The 16,454-nt window shown below is 49.2% G+C and overlaps 1 protein-coding gene across 1 annotated transcript in view; it reads left to right on the forward strand.

Annotated features, from left to right (window-relative positions):
• The window catches only part of ABCA13 (ATP binding cassette subfamily A member 13), a 412,425-nt gene that overhangs the window by 362,687 nt on the left and 33,284 nt on the right, over nt 1-16,454 (forward strand). The window contains exons 56-58 of the mRNA XM_040455040.1: nt 4,594-4,744; nt 10,526-10,660; nt 13,001-13,104. Of these exons, the coding sequence (XP_040310974.1) occupies nt 4,594-4,744; nt 10,526-10,660; nt 13,001-13,104 (390 nt within the window). The remainder of the gene's footprint in view (nt 1-4,593; nt 4,745-10,525; nt 10,661-13,000; nt 13,105-16,454) is intronic.

Consider the following 16,454-nt stretch of genomic DNA (forward strand, 5'->3'; position numbering starts at 1 on the left):
TCTCTCTCTGTCCCAAAAATAAAAAAAAAAAAAAAAAAACGTTGAAAAAAAAATGAATACATATTTAAAAAAATTACAAAAGAAAAGAAATTACAAGACAAGCTGAAAGACAAAACACACGTTCCATAGAGACAAAAATGGCATTAAAACCAGACCCAGCCGTGGCAGATCGTGAAGTATCACAATGGGAGTTTATAATAACTCTGACTGATGTTCTAAGGACTCTAATGGGGACAGTAGACAACATGTCAGAGAAGAAATGGCACTGTCAGCAGGGAGATGGACACTGGAAGAGTAGAGGTGCTGTCAGTAAAAAGGAAAACTGTAGAGAGCAGGATGACAACAAACATGAGACGGGCTCAACATTAGCTGGATGCCGCTGAGGAAGGAAGCACTGAACCTGTGAACGGGTTACCAGATACTTTGAAAACTGAAGTGCAGAGAGAAAACAGGAATGAAAAGGTGGAACGGACTGTCGGGGATCGTGACAGGGATGACACATGGCCTGTGTGCCCAATGGTATCCCCAGAAGGAGTCCAAAAGAGAAAGGGACAGAAGAAATAGCTGAATAATGACGGCACTGGTTTTCAAAATGTGTGACAACTCCCGAAGTGTGGAATCCGAAAGTCCACAAACCCCCAAAGAAGACAAATACCGAAAAACTGACACGTGATCATGTGATATCCAAGCTGTAGACATTCAAAGACCAATTCTCGAAGGAGGCTGGCGTGGGGGACAGATACCTTACCTACAGACTTACCAGAAGCCATGGAAGAAAGAAGGCAGGGAGTGGAGTGTTTAAAGCATTCAGAGAAAAATTACCACGCCCTAGAATTCTGAACCCTGTGAAATGATCTTTCAAAAGTGAAGGAGACATCAACACAAAATGAATTTGTTGCCAGCAGAACTGTCTTGCGAGAAACGTTGAGAGAAATGGGGCACCTGGGTGGCTCAGTTGGTTGAACGGCTGACTTCAGCTCAGGTCATGATCTCGCCATTCTGAGTTCAGGCCCCACATCGGGCTCTGTGCTGACAGCTCAGAGCCTGGAACTTGTTTTGGATTCTGTGTCTTCCTCTCTCTCTCTTTCTCTCTCTCCCCCTCCCTCTCCCTCTCTCTCTGCCCCTCCCCCACTCATGCACGTACGCACTCTCTCTCTCAAAAATAAACATTAAAAAGAAATTAAAAAAGAAATGTTGAAAGAAGGAAAACAATATAGGTTGGAAAGTCAGATTTACATAAAGAAAGGACGAACATTAGAGAAGGAGTAATGGAAGATAAAAAATCTTTCTTATTTATTATTCTTCATTGATTTATTATTTCTTCATTGATTTTAAATAGTTTGCTTAAAACAGTAACAGCAACTTTGTATCTGGTGATTGTGGCCTATGGCTGAGTGACATGAATGGTGGAAATCCAATTGGGAATGAAGGGGGAATTGGGAATTCTCTGCTCTAAGATGCTTCCACTGGGGCACCCCAGTCGCTCCGTGGGTTGAGTGTTCGACTCTTCATTTCAGCTCGAGTCATGATCCCGGGGTTGTGGGATTGAGCCCCTTGTTGGGCTCTGTGCTGAGGATGGAACCTTCTTAAGATTGTCTCTCTTTCTCCCTCTGCCCCTCTCCCTCCACTCCTCTCTCTCTCTCTTTCAAAAAAAAAAAAATAGGTACTCCCAGGTCATTTTTATTTGCAAGGGGGCTTGAAACAGTTATAAATGTATCTCGTGAACCACAGAACAACCAATACAAATTTTTAAAAAGAAATACAACATAGTCCAGGAAAGGAGAGAAAATGCAGTCGTATACAATGTTCAACTAAAAGCAGATAAGGAAGAAAAAGAGTGAGAAACAAAGAGAACAAATAGAAAATTGTTACTATAATCCAAGTGTGTCAAACGTCACTGTAAAGGTACTGGTGTAAACGCACCAATTGATAGAAACTACCAGAGTGGATGAAGAACAAGACCCAGCTATATGTTTTCTAAAAGAATCCACTTTAAATGTAAAGACCCGGATGGATTAAAGGCAACAGGGAAAAGAAAGATACGCTGTGCTGACATGAATGCATAGAAAGCTGGAGTGTCCCCGTGAATTTCAGAGCAAGACAAAGGGCAAAAAGAAGTTGTTAGGAATAAAGTGGGATATTGCATAATGATAAAGGAATCAGTTCTCCAGACCTGGATGTGTGTAAACCCCACCCCGGCGTGTCAGAACCTGCGAGGATGGGGCGGTGGACCCAGAGAAGTGGGGGACCTCAGTGCTCCCCTTTGAGGGACTGACAGATCCATCAGGCAGAAAATGAGTCAGGATACAGTTGAACTAACGGGCACATTAGTCAGCTGGGTCCGAAGACGTCTATAGGATACGTTGTGCAACAACAGCAGTGTATGCAGTCTGTTTGGGCTCACATGGGTGGTTCATCAAGATGGACCACATTCGGGGCTCCTTAGAAATGTGACAGTACAAGTCATGCAAAATGCTTTCTCGGATGACATTAGCGTTAAGCTAGAAATAACGGAAAGGCAGCTGGAAAATCCCCAGATATTCAGGGATTAAACAACGCACTTCTAATTAACGCATGACTCAAAGACTAAATTGGACTCCATTAAAATAAAAACAAAATCTGCTCAGGGCAGAACACTTCTAAGGGCGTGAAAACACAAATCCCAGACGGGCAGAGAATATTTGCAAAGCACGCATCTGATACAAGACTTGTATCCAAAAGATACAAAGAACCCAACAATGGAAAAATAAACAACCCGATTAGAATATGGTCAAAAGGTGTGAATGGATACCTCGCTAAAGATACAGATGGCACATGAAGAGACGTGCAGTGTCACATGTCACTGGGGAATTTCAAATTTAAGCAATATATACACGTCTATTAGAGTGCCAGAAATCCCAGACGCTGTCAGTGCCAGAAGCTGGGGACGAGGTAAAGCTATATTGGAAATGCTCGTGGTACAGCCACTACCCGGGACGGTTTGTGAGTTTCTCGCAAAGCTAAAGCATAGTCTTACGATAGCCTGAAGCAATCCTCCTCCTAGGTATTTATTGAGATGATTTGAGAACTTATGTGCACACACACACACACACACAACCAAACAACCCAAAAACCCTGTAGGCTAATGCTTACAGTAGTGTTATCAATAGTTGTCAAAATTTGGAAGCAACAGAGGTACGCTTCAGTAAGTGAATGAATAAACAAACTGGGGTGCATCTAAACAATGGAATAGGGGCACCTGGGTGGCTCAGTCAGTTAAGCGTCCGACTTCGGCTCAGGTCATGATCTCACAGTCCGTGGGTTTGAGCCCCGTGTCGGGCTCTGTGCTGACAGCTCAGAGCTTGGGGCCTCTTTCGGATTCTGTGTCCCTCTCTCTCTGCCTCCACCCAGCTCGTGATCTGTCTCTCTCTCAAAACATAAATGTTAAAAAAACAAAATTGGAACTCTATAAATTAGAAAAAAAATTCCCTCCCTCTTCCTTTTATGTTGTAATCTTATTTTTTCTCCTCTTCCTTTTTTGTATGGTTCTTCTATCTTTCTACCTAATGGTCACAGAATGAGAAGAATGGTAGACTGACAAGCGTAAGGTGGAGTTATTGGAACTGGCCCTTTAGTGAACTCCGGGCCGGCAGTAACACGCAGGCTTCCATTTTAGCGGCCGTAAAAGGGTGGTGGTGATTTTTTTTTTCTTTTAATAACTGCTGTGTGCATTTCTACCAGTAAAAGGAAATAGAATGAAGTACAGATTTGTGCTGTAATGTGGGTGAACCTCTGAAGCCTCATGCGAAAGTCATACATTGCACTGTTCAGTTTTATAAACTACCCACCAGGCAAATCCACAGGGAAGAAAAGCCAGGGGCTGGGGGGACAGTGGAATGAGGAGTGACCGATTTGTGGGTACAGAGTTTCCTCTGGGACCCCGGGTTTTCATTTGCAGTATTTTTTCGTATGTTCAATGAGAGATGGATAGGCTATGCTAAAAATGTACTTTTTAAAAACCTGAATCTGAATGATAGTTTAGTCATTGATTCATTAGGAAGTGTTTTTTAAAATTTTTTTAATGTTTATTTATTTTGGACCTAGAGAGAGAGAGAGAGAGCGCACGAGCAGGGGAGGGGCAGCTAGAGAGAGGGAGACACAGAATCGGAAGCAGGCTCCAGGCTCTGAGCTGTCAGCACAGAGCCCGACACAGGGCTTGAACTCACGAACCGCGAGATCATGACCTGAGCCAAAGTTGGACGCTTAACCAACTGAGCCACACAGGCGCCCCCCCATCCATTAGGAATTCTCATAAATTGTTTTGGTGGGGAAATAATTGTTATGATAGCCATTTATTAAGCATGCCGTATGCCTCCTACAGAGCTCTGTGCTTTCTGTATTTTTTTTTTTTTTAACATAAAAAGCAGTCGTGGCCTCAGAGCCACGCCTGGACACGTGGGTTGCTACTCATTCATCGAACCATTTATGCTAAATTGATTAGTCGCATTGTATGAACTGCAGTGAACTTCTCTTTGATGAACCAGGTTGGAGAACTGGATGATGTGTGTCTGGGGAGCCGAATTTTCTGGACTGTGCTGCTGTTTCTCGTTGCAGAGAGACCGTGGATCTGTCTTTGGCGGGCACCGCAGGTGTTCGCATGGGCTACTGTCCGCAGCAGGACGCCCTGGACGAGTTCCTGACTGGTTGGGAACACCTCCGTTATTACTGTACCCTCCGCGGGGTTCCCAACTCCTGCATTTCTCAGGTAAGTCTCCCTGAGGTTTTCCAGGAAAGCCTCCCGCTGAGCTATGCTCGGCGAACACCTCTGGTCCCAGCACAGCTCTCTGACCCGATAGATAAATGATAAACGTACCTGAAGATGTTTCCGATCTGATTACACGGAAGGAAACGCAGTCACGATGGTTGTGTCGTTTTCAGTTACGTACTGAAAATAGAGATCTGAGTGCGGAAGTCACTTGGGGTTAAGGGTGACATCATTTGCAACTTTGTCTCCTCTCCAAGTGCCTTTCAAGTTTCCTGGACTGTTGCTTTCATTCGGGAACAGACCTCATAGGCCCGCTGCTGGGGCTTACAGAGAAGGGTGCAGACTGTACAGAAAGAAGGCCAGTGGGGTGGGGGGGACTGGGATGTCAGGAGGAGGATTTCCTGGTGAGCGGGCTGACACCTGCCAGCCTGACTCCTTCCCCGGTGGGCTCCAGAGGATGGAGAAGTGCCAGAGACTGCAGATCACCCCCTTCCTCCGTCTCTGTGGGAGGAGGGGGTGGACGCAGCCCCGAGAACGCAGGAGGCCTCTGTGCAGTGGTCAGCCAAGCCGAGCTGACAGCGTTGATCGACAGCTCAGAGGACGTGCCAGGCGGAAGCCGCTGGAATGGCAGGTGCTTGAGGCGCAGTTTTCCCTTTCCTGCCCCTTGCAGGGATTCTGGAATGCTCCTTGCATTCCCGGATTCTGAACAAGGAGCAGAAGTAAGCAGCTTTTGCGGTGCATTTGCGACGTGATTCTGCAGGGAGGGAGCGTTCCAGAATTCACAGGAGACAAAACTAACAGCCTCACCTTCCCTGGTCCATGAAAATTCACTCGAGCGCTGTTCTGTCATCTTCTTCAGCCTTCTCCTCTTACCGATGCTCTGTAAGTTAAGAGCAAGTAAAGCAGAAGCCCTCCTGGTCCTCGAGGACCCGGGTCCCTTCACCCACCTGCCACCGTCAGGAAGCAAGGACAACGGGCCGCCCCTGGCGGCCTGCTCATCTGTACAACTGTTGAGATCCGGGACTCATCAGAGCTCAGTCTTTAAAAGGCGTTTGTCTCTGTCGGCTCCCCCGGGTTCGTGTTTGATTGAAGAGGGAGATGCTTGGCGAACGCCACAAGCTGGCCCCTTTGCCGTCCCGGGGGAAATGCACGCTTGGAAAAGTTCTTGCCAATAGAGCGAGGCCTGGTGCTGCCCGTCATACGGGGCGATTCCCTCCTGAGTGTCGGCGGTCTTCCAGATTCCTCTTCCTGAGCCCCCTCCACAGAGAGAAGTTACCGTAACGGTGGCCGATGAGGAACTGTCTTCGTTTCGAGAGAGGATTACTGATTGCCCCGAGCTTTCCAAGACGTCAGCACGTGTTCCCGGAGGATGTGGCTCCCTTTCTGGCAACCTTCCCTCTCCTATAAACTTGAGAAATGCGGGAAATCTAGAGCAAGTGTCCCCGTTCTAACGCACCTGTCACCAGGTGACCAGAAGGGATTATTGTTATTGTTATTGTTAAATAACAGAAAACAAGACTTTTATAGCCAACACTTCAGTGTTTATTTTAAGTATTTCACAGCAGCCATATGAGGTAGAAAGGTTGCAAATGGGGAAGCCAAGAGGCAGGTAGCCGAGACCCGCCTCAGCTAGAATGGCTACAATGGGGAGGGGTTTTCTTTTGAAATCATAGAAACCAGCTCCAGAGTAAGTGTTCTTTTGTTTTCAATTTTTTTAAGTTTGTTTATTTATTTTGAAAGAGGGAGAGAGAGAGGGAGGGGCACAGGGAAAGAGAGAATCCCCAGCGGGCTCCCCACTGTCAGCACAGAGGGCTCGAACTCATGAGCCTTGAGATCATGACCTGAGCCAAAATCAAGTCAGTTGAGCGTCCGACTTTGGCTCAGGTCACGATCTCGCGGTTTGTGGGTTTGAGCCCCGCGTCTGGCTCTGTGCTGACAGCTCTGAGCCTGGATCCTGCTTCGGATGCTGTGTCTCCCTCTCTCTCTGCCCCTCCTCTCCTTGCTCTCTGTCTCTATCTCTCTCTCTCTCTCAAAAATAAACGAAGAAAAAAAATTAAAAAAAAAAAGAGTCAGATGCTCAACTGACAGAGCCCCTCAGGTGCCCCCAGAGTACGAGTTCCTGATTAAGACGCTATCCTGATGCTGAGTAACATGCCGGCTGCTTGTCGAAGATGACGGAATTTCTTGTTCCCTGAATGTCTGGGTTTTCCTTTCTATGCCCCTTGCTGGCTAAGGAAGTGGCAACTGTGTGGAGTGACCTTGTGGCCCCTTAGCCCAAGGGGCTTCCTTTACACATCTCCCTCAGGGCTGGAGCTGCCCCCAGGGGGGGCCTCACCTCCCGGACTCCCAACCGGGGTGTTGATCTTTCCCTGGCCTGTCTGCCGCTCACCTCGGTTCTCTCCCCCGGGCTGACGTCCACCTTCACGGTAACCTGGGCAGCCACAGTTGTGTCCACTGTGATTCCAGAGGCCCCCTTGTGCCTGCGGGAAGCCCCTCCTGAGAGCCCACCGCACCCCTCCCACCCCTGCCTCCCCGCCCCCCCCCCCCCCACCACCTCAGCACCCAGGCTGGTCTGCATCCCAGGGTCCCAGCTCACATATAGCCCAGTCTTGGATCTTCTGCGTATAGTCCCCCTTCCTCCCCCTGCAAACTTCCAGAAGTTCCATTAGATGGGAAAGAGAGGCTGTCTTCATTTGGCCCAAATTGAGGCTTGGTGTAACGGTTTTCAGTTTCTCCCCATTGTCCACACACCTCTTAGGTTTTTTTTTGGACAGGGATCATATTTGAACCTGAATTCAATGAACCTGATGTGTAAAAAATACATTCGGTTATAGCAAAAGGATCCAGGAGACATGTTCTGGCATGCTAGACAAACGGGGATGATAATTTAAGGGTTATTGTGATACCCAAACTGCCAAACCCCGGTGCTGATGGGGATGAGGCCTGGGGTTTCGTAGTTTGGGACGGAAGGGGCAGAGAGCCCTTTGCCGCTGTGCTGTGACACTACCCGCAGGTCCCATCAGGGGAGCCCCCCGCTGTGTCTCACCACCTACTGTTTGCTCCATGACACGCCTTTTATACTGGAAGTTTCTTCCACTCACACACAGTTTTCCTAGAGGGAGCTAGAAGTCACGGCAGGAGGAACGGGGACCTGGAGGAAAGTCAGGGTGGGGCTGGAAGAAAGGCTTTCTGTCCTAAATCCTGGGCCCCTTTTTCCTTCTTTGGTCTTTACTGTCACAGGAAACTTTGATTTGGCCGTCAGTGTGGTAGAGGAAAGAATTTTGCTTGTAAGCTGTCAGCACAGCACAGTAGAGGAAAGAATTTTGCTTGTAAGCGAACTAATACGTATGTGGACCTCCGGGCGGTTTATTTTGGGTTAGATGATCCTTACAAAGATGTGTTAAGTGCGGGTCAAGATCACGCACCGGGCATATAGGATGAATGAATCGCACACTCTGGACTTAAATGGAGTACAACTTAGAACTTTATGGGAGAGGGGCGCCTGGGGGGGCTCAGTTGGTTAAGCGTCCGGCTCTTGATTCTGGCTCAGCTCATGAGCTCACGGTTCGTGAGACCCAGCCCCGCGTCGGCCTCTGCACTGACAGTGGGGAGCCTGCTTGGAATTCTGTCTCTCCTTCTCTCTCTCTGCCCCTCCTCTGCTTGTGTTCTTCCCCCCACCCCCACCCCCACAAATAAACTTAAAAAAAAAGAACACTATGCGAGAGAAATACATAATAGCAGAAAGAGAATCTTTAAGCTCAATACATTTTGGGGTTGACATGGTATTTTGCTGACCACAATTCCTAGGGCATCCCAGGATTGAACCCAATGTATTTGTTCTATGTCTTCTGGACTCTTCCCTGGCCCTGGCATCCAGGATCTGTCAGTTGCATTGTTTAGCCTTTTGTGAGCTTGGAAAAACAGGACCTACGTTTCCTGGTTCCAGAAAAATAAGCCATCGTAGTTAGACGGGCTCATTCAGAAATTCTCTGCATTCCCTTGACTTACACTGTTAACTAGACCAGTCCTCGACATTCTTATTATTTTTTTTTTTTTTGGTGTTATTGTGCGGCTGCACAAATAAAGCTGTGGAGTGGTTTATGTGGGGGGTTTCCTTGGGAGGCACCAATGTTGTCCCAATATCTAAAAAAATGTTTTTTAATGTTTACTTCTTTTTGAGAGAGAGAGAGAGAGACAGACAGACAGAGCACGAGTGGGGAAGGGGCAGAGAGAGAGGGAGACACAGAATCCGAAGCAGGCTCCAGGCTCCGAGCTGTCAGCACAGAGCCTGATATGAGGCTCGAACCCACGAACCTCGAGATCATGACCTGAGGCGAAGTCTGACGCTTCACCGACTGAGCCATCCGGGTGCTCCTGTGCCAGTATTCTTAGACATTCTCAATATTTCATCACTGACACTATTATTATTATCCCAACTTTTAGGCACTTATTAAAAAAATATATTTGGTAGTTCATATCATTTATTCAAAAATGTATTTGATTTAGTTATTTTATCTTTTACCCTTATTTAGTTTAGCCTATGTTTCATCAGTTGTTGAGGACACAGTTTTCCCCACATCTCCTAGATTTGAATGAAGATATGAGCTTGGCCAGTTTGGTTATATGGTGGTACATAAGCAAGCGAAACTGACGTGGTGCGTTCATGGCTCTGTGGTCGCCAGAGTTAGGTAGAACACATTTGTCAAATTAAAAAAAAAAAAAAATTAAGTTTACTTATTTTGAGAGACACAGAGAGACAGTGCGATTGGGGGGGGGTGGGGGGAGAGGGAGAATCCCAAGCAGCCTTCTCGCTCAGTGCACAGCCTGATGTGTGGCTTGAACCCATGACCGTGAGGTCACGACCTGAGCCAAAATCAAGAGTCCGACGCTTCACCCCCCGGAGCCACCCCGGCGCCACCACATTTGTCAAACTTTTAAACTGCGTGGCGCTAGAAACGCAGTGGTTGCTCAGTCCCAGCCCCCAGAGGAAGCAGCCACCCCGTGGATGGAACCGAAAACACAAAATGTAGCGCGCCCAAATTCTGGCGGGTGTTGGAGCGGAAGGGCTGTACGCACACGGCTCCCCCCCCCCCCCCCCCGGGAGGGCAACGGGCGCCAGCGGGCGCGGCAGGTGCCGGTGGGACGGGGAGGGGAAGGGAGGAGGCCGTGAGCCTGCTGCGTGCTCCGGTGGGAACCCTCTCCTGTGGGGGGTGGGGCGGGGGGTGGCGCATGGTCGCTGTCTTCTGGCCTCATGCAGCTTCCAGCAGTGTCCCCTGAGAATCATGCCCTCCCCTTGCTAACCTCCCGCAGGGCCGTCTCCAGCAGCTCCAAGGATGGAAGGGGGCATTTCTTGCCCCTGTGACTAGTGAAAACTCCCTTCTCAGTTCTCTGCTCCCTCGAAGTCCCGTCCTGCCCACCCCCCTGTCTGGTTTATTCCCTCACTTCCTCCTCTGTCTTGGTTTCGGCTCGCCTCTGTGTGGCTGTGCATCGGGGCCCTGGCCCCACTGTACTTCTGACCCTCTCTGCCCCCCTCTCCCCCGCCCCAGCCCCGTGTGCTCTGGCCAAGGCTGCGATGCCCCCCAGGCACCCCAGCAGAGCCCCCACCCCCACCCGCTCCTTCTCTGCCAGCCTGGGGAGGTGAAGGGAGGTGTGTGTGGGAGGTGGGCAGGGGCAGCGGAAGGAGGGGAGGGCACTCAGGGCTGAGAGCCTGGTCCAGGGGGTAGGGGGGCAGGGTGCCCTGGGCCAACGGGGATGCATTCACCAACAGTGCCTCGTTTGCAGGTCGCCAGGGACCTGGTGAGGCGTTTACACCTGGAAGCCCATGTGGACAAGCTGGTGGCCACCTACAGTGGGGGGACCAAGCGGAAGCTGTCTACCGCCTTGGCTTTGCTGGGCAGACCCGACCTGCTTTTACTGGTGAGTAGGGGAGATCCCAGTGGTCTGTGGGGATCTTCAGATAAGATGCTTTTAACTTCTCAGAGCCCCTCTGGGAAAGAAATTCAAATCGGCAGTGTTGGTTGTCTGCACTAATATGCTCTTTTGCCCTAAGGCAATGTTTCCCAAACAGATTCTAAAAAAGCATTGGGATTTTACAGAAAAAAAAAAAAATGTCTTTTGATAGAGTCCCTGTTACTGATCTAATTGAAGGTTCAATAAATATTTACCATTAAAAGCAGTATTTTATTAAAAAAAATTTGTTTTAACATTTATTTTTGAGAGAGAGCGCGAGCAAGGGAGTGACAGAGAGGGAGACACAGAATTGGAATCAGTTCCAGGTTCCGAACTGTCAGCACAGACCCCGATGCGGGGCTCAAACCCACGAACTGTGAGATCATGGCCTGAGCCGAAGTCGGATGCTCAACCGACTGAGCCACCCAGGCGCCCCTAAAAGCGGTATTTTAGAATGGTATCAGGATTCACCTATAATCTGAAAACCAATATATGTTTGCCATCTAGTGTGTTGTTTTTGAGTGTTTTTCTACCTGCAGATATGTGATTGTCCCAGCTGCAGTGACATGAATCCGTGGTGAATCTTGATGGTGGGCGTCGGGGACAGGATGGATGTGGCGGGGACAGCAGGTTGTTCAGCAAGACAGTGGAGCCTGTACGCAGTAGCTTTGAGACAAGGCTGTCTGAAATCTGGGAACTGGAGTTATTATTCCAGCGTGGCTAGATGAAAGCATGAATTCGTGGTGGGGGGATCAAGAAATAAAGGCAATTGTCTTGCATTTCAAAGTTAGCTAGAAGTAATATCCTTCAAACAGGAAGTACATAAAAGCCACTGTTTGGGTGCCGTAGACAGGGTGTGAATCACTGATGTGTATCTCATGGTTTCCCACTTGTACAGAGTCTGAGAGCCTTCAAACGTGTGGGTAACAAATTCTTTTCTTCTTTCTGTTCTTGTTCATTAAATGGAAATGGGATTCAAGAGGCCCGCATTGGAAAAGTGGCCCTCATTAGGTAATGAGGTGTCTTCTGGACTTTTGGAGGACTTTTTCTTTCTTTCTCTTTCTTTCTTTCTTTCTTTCTTTCTTTCTTTCTTTCTTTCTTTTTCTTCTTTGCTCTAAGTTTGCTTCTTTGCAAGGTTCAAATCAAGGACTGTTGCAGAATGCCACATTCTAACACCCGGTAGTGAATACAAACCCTTGCCTGGGTCTGCGGGGTGTAAACTAGGTTTTCCATGTAAGAAGCGTTTACAAGGCATGGTGTCTGTTACCTTCTGCAGAATGTCCCCATGCTCTGCCTTGCCAGGCATGTGTCCTCAGTTCGGATGGGGACTCCTGTCCCCGGCTCACCACAGCCCCTGCCTGCTTCTCACAGCCTTGCTCTCAGCTCCTTGGTTGCCCTAGACTCTGGGCTAGGGGTCAAGCTGGGGACTGGAGTCAGCTGTGGGGGTCCAGAGTCTGCTTCTGCAACTCTCTGCATGCACGCAGCCTGGCACATTGAGTGCATGCCTCCTCATCTGCACATGGTCCTGACACGGTCCTATCTGTTGGACTCCGTGAAAGCCATCCATGAAGTTGTGCACATGACATGCATGGCCACCGCACATGTGGTGACTGGGATGTCGGGGAGTACTCAGAGCATCTGGTTAAAGACACTCACTGACAGGCCTTCACACTCCCCCTCCCCCACGCCCCCACCCCCCGGGAGAGAAGACAAGTGTCCGGCACGGGGTCAGGAAGACACCCAACTACACATCCTCTTTCTCACCGAGCGAGGCATGATCATAGCTTCTGTTTGCTTGAGTTTGTATCTACCCTCGTAGATCACCTGGCATGCAGAAAACACAGGTGCTGTTTCCCTGTTCAGTGCCATGTTTTTGTCCGCTTCCCGTCCATTTCTCTCTTTGGGGAAGTTGATGACCCTAAGCTCTTAAGAAAAATGTGTTCAGTACTCCCTGACCGCAACTAGCCCAGAAATGCATCACGCGGTCCACAGCCATCTCTCTCAAACGCGGTTGAGTAAGTGCTCCGGTGCTTATTGAAGGAGAAAGCCCCAGCTTCCAGGAACCCCACTTTACCGCTGGTGCAAAGTGAGTAAAGCTTGTCTCTGCTTTTGCGTGTCTTCCCAAGGTGGATGGCCGTGAAGCCCAGTGCAGGCGGACGATGCATCGAGGGGGGCCGTCCTCACCGCCGGGCGGGGGGGGGGTGCTCGACTGTGTCCAGATGCGCTGCGGCTGCCCTCCCGGCGGGGCGGGGCCTGTCCGTCCCGACGTGCACCCCCAGCGCCGTCACCGTGTGCTCTCTCCCTCAGGACGAGCCCAGCTCCGGGATGGATCCCTGCTCCAAGCGGTTCCTGTGGGATGCGATTAGGCAGGAGGTTCGCCAAGGCTGTGCGGTGGTGCTGACCTCACACAGGTGAGCCGTGGCCCTCGTGGCCAATCCGGGACCGCGGCTGGGGGGCCGGCAAGGGCGGTGGAGCAGCAGGGGCCAGGCCCGTGCTACCTACGCGACCCTGCCTCTGGACAGCCCCATGGCGATGGGGATGGAGTCTTGAGCCCCACGTGTAGGCTGGGACTCTGAAACGGAGACAGATCCGGTAACATAACCGAGGCCGACAGCTGGCAGGTGGCGTGGCCGGACCGCGAGCCCGGCGGTCTGTCGTAGGCACACTCTTGCCCTGGTCCGGAGGAGGCCGGGATTCGGTGCCTGCCCACCCAAGACCTTTAACCCCAGCAGCAGACTCTGCTGAAATGAAAGCGTCACAAGTTTCTGAATTTGGCCCCCTGTTTTCTTCCTCACAGAATTAATATTCTGATTAGATTTCAAAGTCCTTGGCCTATGTTTTTACTTTATGCCACACCGTGCTAGGCCACACAACACCTCGAGTCTCAGGTTATATCAGACCCTTTTGTGGACAGCGCAGTGTGATTTATCTGGGGTGTAATGGGGATTAGGCTTTACGGCTTCGACTGTGCGTGAGTAACACACGCCCTGAGTTCAACGTCAGGAGCTGAGAAGGAGCCCAGATTCTGCCTTACTCACAAGCTGACAAAGTTGGCAGGCCAAGTTCCTGGATGTTTCCAGAGGACACGAGCCTCCTGGGTCAGAGGTGAAAATTTGTATTACTCACTGTCAGCAAGGTCCCGCTGGTTCCGCCCCACCCCCCCAATACCCAGACGACGCCTGCGTGGTGACCCTCCTCTTGAGGGCAGCTGATGAACAAGCCAGCTCTGGGTTTGAGGGAGATGATACCTCGTCCTTCAAGGCTGCTCAGTGAAAACACAACTTTGAGAAGTGGCCCGTGTGAAGGGCAGCCAGGGCCTTGCAGTCTGGGAATTCCTAGCCAGACAGGTGAATCATGGGGACCCTGGGCTCTGGGGGGGGGGTGCCCTGCACCAAGTCTCTGCCGCAGCAGGCCATCTGCCCCTTGTTGCCAGAGGTGAGATGTGAAGCCAAGGCAGTGTGAGATCTGTGCGGAGGCTCAGGAGACTTTGCCGAAGGCCCCGGCATCATCGGTTTATGTGAAAATCCTCTTGCGAGCTGTAGGTCCACATGCACGATCCCGCCACACGTCCATCTCAGACCCTGTTCCTGTAATAGGTGCCAGTGGCGACCGTGAGGGTCCAAGCAAAGTCAACCCGTGTTTCCATACAGGATGACGCCGTTCACACATGTTGCTTCATGTGAGAGCAGATGCTTCCTCACCTTCTTTGCACTGTTTTTTTTTTTTTTTTTCTTTAAATCTTCTCTTATTCCCTGAGGGTTTGTCTATTGTCCATCATCCCTGAATTTTCACTGCTGGACTAAATGCTGCCAGTTTTTGTGGGGGGGGGGAGGGTTGGAGAGAGAGAGAGCATGCACAAGTTGAGATGGGGCAGAGAGAGGGGGACAGAGGGTCCGAGGCAGGCTCTGCACTGACTGCAGGGAGCCCAAAGCGGGGCTCGAACTCATGAACCATGGGATCATGACCTGAGCTGAAGTCAGCTGTTCAACTGAATGGGCCACCCAGGGGCCCTGAAACACTGCCAGTTCTTAAAACAGGTTTTTTTTTTTTTTTTTTCTGAGATGTAATTTACATACCCTATAATTTACCCACTTTAAGTGTACCATTCAATGATTTTTTTGTTTTTTAGGGGGTTTTATTTAGGAAAATGAGAGTTGTGCACCTGTCACCGTAATCCAGTTTAGGGCATTTCCAACGTGTTCTCAACGTTTGTTTTCAGATCATCCCCGTGCAAAGTCCCAGACTCTTTAGCTCAAATGTGTCTTCTGGATATTTCATGCCAACGAGATCATAAGTCGGTTGTATCTGGCTTCTTTCGCTTGCCGTGTGGCCAGACCTCATTTGTCTGGTCTTCCCCTGCCAATAGTCCCTTGGATTGTTTCCAGTATAAGGTGCTGTGAGCAGTCTTATAAATGTCTTTGTACGGACATATGCTTTCATCTGTCTCGGACAGTGTCTTAGGGGTCAGACGGCTGGGTCGTGTGGTAAGTTTGTGATTAACGCTTTAAGAAATCACAGAACACCGTTGTGTTTCAATGTGGCTTCATCGTCTTATATTCCCAGGAACAATGATGAAGCTCCTGGTTTGTGCAGATTCTTGTCAACACTCTGTCTTTTTGATTGTAGCCACCCTAGTGAAGTGTGAGTTTCGTTCACATTGTCCAGATGATCGTGTCACCTCTGTCTTCTCACCTACGTTGTCTCTTAGAAGAAGCTGGGCAGCATCCCTTCTGATGCTTCCTGGTACATCCTGGGTCGTTCCTGGGTTGTGCCTCTCAGGACTTTTCTCTCCGACTCTCACGGTTAAACCCCAGTGTGTCCAGATGCACCTCCCTCCTCCGGGTATCCTTCCTTAGGTTCATGGCGCTTCTTGGATGTGTGGGTTAATGCATTTCACCTACTGTGTTGATATTTTGGTAGTTGTTTATTCAAATATTTTTTTCTGGCTCTTTCTATCTTTTCTTTCCTTTTCCACACACTGGTACTTTCTGTGCATGTACAATGGTGTCCTGCAGATCTGTGTTTCTGTCCCATTTCTTTTAAATATTTTTTTCCCTCTTTTCAGATTCGATAATCTTCAGGTTCACTGATGCTTTCTTCTGCTACCCAGATTTGCCGCGGGCCCCATAGTGGAATTTTCCTTTCATTTATACTCTTCAACAACAAAAAAATTCATTTGATATTAAAAAAAAAAATTCAGTCTTGGGGCGACTGGGTGGCGCAGTCGGTTAAGCGTCCGACTTCAGCCAGGTCACGATCTCGCGGTCCGCGAGTTCGAGCCCCGCGTCGGGCTCTGGGCTGATGGCTTGGAGCCTGGAGCCTGTTTCCGATGCTGTGTCTCCCTCTCTCTCTGCCCCTCCCCCGTTCATGCTCTGTCTCTCTCTGTCCCAAAAATAAATAAACGTTGAAAAAAAAAATTAAAAAAAAAATTCAGTCTACTTCAGAAACTCTATTGTCGTCTACAAAAACATTCTTTAAGCGTTGTTTCCTTTAGTGCTTCGAACATACATAGAGTTGCTTCATTGAAGATTTTTTTCTGCTAAATCTAGCATTTAGGGGCAACTAGGAATAGTTTCTGCTGACTGCTTTTCTCCCTGAGTATGGATAACAATTTCTTGTTAATTTTACAGGTTATAGTTTTGTTGTTGTTGTTGTTGAAAACTCAGTATTTCACAATATTTAATAAATCGTAGCCTCTCTGGTTTCTGATTCTTCTCCTTCCCCAAAAGTTGTCGTTATTGCCACGTTTTTTATTTATTTA

This window comes from Herpailurus yagouaroundi, unplaced genomic scaffold (assembly GCF_014898765.1).
Source record: "Herpailurus yagouaroundi ecotype Mexico unplaced genomic scaffold, PumYag 214, whole genome shotgun sequence".
Taxonomy (NCBI): domain Eukaryota; kingdom Metazoa; phylum Chordata; class Mammalia; order Carnivora; family Felidae; genus Herpailurus; species Herpailurus yagouaroundi.